The sequence below is a fragment of the Fukomys damarensis genome, unplaced genomic scaffold (assembly GCF_012274545.1).
Source record: "Fukomys damarensis isolate Sample0158 unplaced genomic scaffold, DMR_v1.0_HiC HiC_scaffold_19, whole genome shotgun sequence".
NCBI lineage: Eukaryota > Metazoa > Chordata > Mammalia > Rodentia > Bathyergidae > Fukomys > Fukomys damarensis.
The window spans coordinates 65,779,754-65,782,910 of NW_022900931.1; the positions used below are offsets into that span (position 1 = coordinate 65,779,754).

Genomic DNA, 3,157 nt, shown 5'->3' on the forward strand with positions numbered 1-3,157 from the left:
ATATATATATATATATACATACAGTGAATGCTTAAACTTGAAAAATTTTATTACAATGAAAGATGCAGTGTCACTAGTACCCCTCAAAATATCACCTTGCTTAGTTGTGCTGTGTGGCAACCTCAGTGTCTTGAATTGCTTCAAAACATTTACCTCCATGATTCATTTTGACTTTGGGGAAGAGGCAGAAGTTGCACAGTGACAGATTTGGTGAATAAAGTGGGTGAGGACAGCATAATGGTTTTTTGTTTTTTTTTTTTGGTACCGGGGATCAAACTTGGGTCTTTGTGCTTGCAAGGCAGGTGGCGGAACCGATGAGCTAAATCCCTGGCCCATAATGTTTTTTTTCTTTTCAGCTTTAATTGAGTTTATTGGTACAGTTACATTCATTTTGGGATCTTGTACCTCTACATGACAAGCCTTGATTCTCATAATGTTTTTATTTGATGGAAATTGCCGTAAATATTGAGGCAGCCATGAAAAGACACCCACGAAAGAGGATTTCCAGAACGGCTTCAGAAAGTAGCCATGAGGGTGGGATGAGTATGTTCAAGGCCGGGGGGGTACTTTGAAGGGAATTAGTGCTGATGTCTTTTACGGTAGTAAACTTTAAAGATTTTTAATTTAAACATTTTCATTACACTGTATAACCAGTATTTGCTGCTGGGCATTTTGTGTACGTGTTGATGAGATTCTGTATTCTACAGATACAGTTCTAGAGATGCCCCCTAGGCAAAGGCTGATCAGCATGCCCAAATCATCAACATCCTTACTGATCTTTCTCTCTCCCTCCTTCTGTCTCTTTGGTGGTAGGGATGAAACCCAGGCCTTGTGCGTACAGGCTGTTGGTCCCCTGCTGAGATACATCCTCAGTCCTTTTGTACAAGTTTATCTTGTTTGTTCTGTTCTCTACAGGCCACTGTTAAAATCTTTTTATGAGTCAGAATTTGTTGAGTTTAAAGTGTTGCACCTCTTTATATATCTGAGGATCTATTAAAAGATACATAAAAATTTGACTGTGTCCTGATGTATAGTTCACAAATACTAACCTCATAAATATATTCTAGACTATAAATCCTCACGGGTACATCCTGACTGGTAGAATTCACCAGTGAAGAGTCTGATAGGAACCCTGTTATCCCTGGACCTGGGTCCTCCCCCTTCTCATTCGTAACCCTGTCTACCATTCTGTCTTCATTCTCCAACGATAGCACCAGGGTCTTGAGGCAGACAGAGATGAAACATCCTTAAAGTTGCTTCAACAAGACAAAAATGAAAATAGGTCCATCTCATAGCAGAGTAGTGAACCTCAGGGAGAAAATTCTGTGAATTCATAACTTCCCGACTTGACTTTTCAGAAACCCAGTAACACCCACAGAGCTGGTTTCTCTTGACCCCCCAGGCAAGGGCAGCTCTCTCTCTATACCCTGTGGCCTCCTGGGGGAAATGTCCACTTCCCGGATGGGAAATCCAGGTCCTAGGAGGAAAACCTATTTGCCAGGATACCTTGCGTGGGAAAGAAAACAAGGATGGCACTTGGAACAGAAGCTGTACTTTTCTCACACTTTATTTCTGGATCTTGAGGAAGAGGATAAAGGGTAAAAACCCTTAAAGGCTGAGTGAATATTATGAGAAATGATGTGAGGGTCTGACTCCAGCGAGGGCCGAGGAGCTGGGAGCCTGGAGTTCTGAATTCCCTGGCTGGATGCATCAGCTTCACCGCCAGCTCCCCGGTTCCCGGTCTGCATGGCTAACTGGTGGAGATGGTTTGCTGTATCCAGTCAGTGAATTTGCAGAGGTTGGTGTAGACGCTCGGTGAGCCAGGCTGGCCACACGGGATGTGCCCCAAGGACACGAGGCCCTGCAGGGACCTATTGCAGACCAAGGGCCCCCCAGAGTCACCCTGTTTGGAGAGAGAAAGAATCAGAATCCAAAGCCCTGAAAGCAGGTCGATGTGGGGTCAGAGAGGAACCAAAGAGAGAAACCACAGCCCAGTCCTGGACGTCCCAAGCCAGACCCTTCTCCCCTGCGCCTTTATAGCTGGTGGCTTCCTCTGGGTTTGTGCTTAGTCTGTGTCTGTCTGTCCTTTGTCTCCTTCTATGGCTTGTCTTTCTGTGCCTTCTGAGTTTTCCTATTTCTCCTTGTGTCTCTGTAAGTCTGTCTATGAGAGGTGATCGATTTTACAGTGAATGCTTAAATAAAAAAGAAAACTTCTAACAGTAAAAGCACATTGGCATTAAACCCCTCGCTTTGAGCACCCATCCCAATGCCTGCAGCTCCTGAAGCAGCTCCGGAAGTCCTTTCATGAGTGTCTTCAGAAGATGTGATCAAAAACATGGTGAATGCGGCTGTTGCACGCCATCCAACCCAAAGGGTGGCTCCTAAAAGCATGACGCTGTGACCTCACCCACCTCATTCACCTGATCTGGCACTGTGAGACTTCTGCCTCTTCCCCAAACCAAAATGACCACGAAAGGTAAATGTTTTGAATCCATTCAGGACACCGAGGCAATCATGACAGTGAAACTAAAGAGGCTCAGGAAAGAAAGCTTCCAGAGCTGCTTCGGAAAGGGACAGAGGGTTGGGGTGCAGCTCAGTGGTGCCGCTCCTGCCTGGAAAATGCAAGGTCCTGAGTTCGATTGATCCCCAGTACTGAAAAAGAAAGCAAAAGAAAGAGAGGCAAGAACATGGGATAGCGTGTTGGAAGTGAGGGTAGCATTTTGAGGAGGATTAAAGGCAGTATGTCTTTTGCTGTACTACTTTTATAAAGTGTGGCTACTCTGTGTTTTGATCACACCTGCTGTTTCTCTCAGGTCTGCCCCTGTCTGCGTCTCTCTCGGTCTCTGTGTCTCTGCCTCTCTCGAGCTCTGTTTCTCCCTTCCGTCTCCCCACTCTGTACTGCCTGTCCGCTCTTCCGATCTCGGGCCGTCTGGTTCCCACAGCGTGGCCCTGCGTTTCCCCCGGCTCACGTGGCAGGAGTCCCTGCGGTTGGGCCCTCCGCCGGCGCAGAACATGCTGTAGTGGTACACGGAGTCGTAGACCTCGCTGCAGACCTCCTGGGGCGCCACCGAGATGTTCACGCACTGCAGCCGGCTGGGCAGTCCGCCTGGGCACAGGGCGGGGTCAGCACCGGGTGGCACGCAGCCCGGGGAGGCAG

The 3,157-nt window shown here is 47.5% G+C and overlaps 1 protein-coding gene across 1 annotated transcript in view; it reads right to left on the reverse strand.

Annotated features, from left to right (window-relative positions):
- Window positions 1–1,593: 1,593 nt before the first annotated feature.
- The window catches only part of LOC104873913 (kallikrein-4), a 3,946-nt gene continuing 2,382 nt past the window's right edge, over window positions 1,594–3,157 (reverse strand). The window contains exons 5-6 of the mRNA XM_010640862.3: window positions 2,970–3,117; window positions 1,594–1,903 (exon numbers count right to left, since the gene is read on the reverse strand). Coding sequence (XP_010639164.1) covers window positions 1,751–1,903; window positions 2,970–3,117 — 301 coding nt within the window. The 3' untranslated portion in view covers window positions 1,594–1,750. The remainder of the gene's footprint in view (window positions 1,904–2,969; window positions 3,118–3,157) is intronic.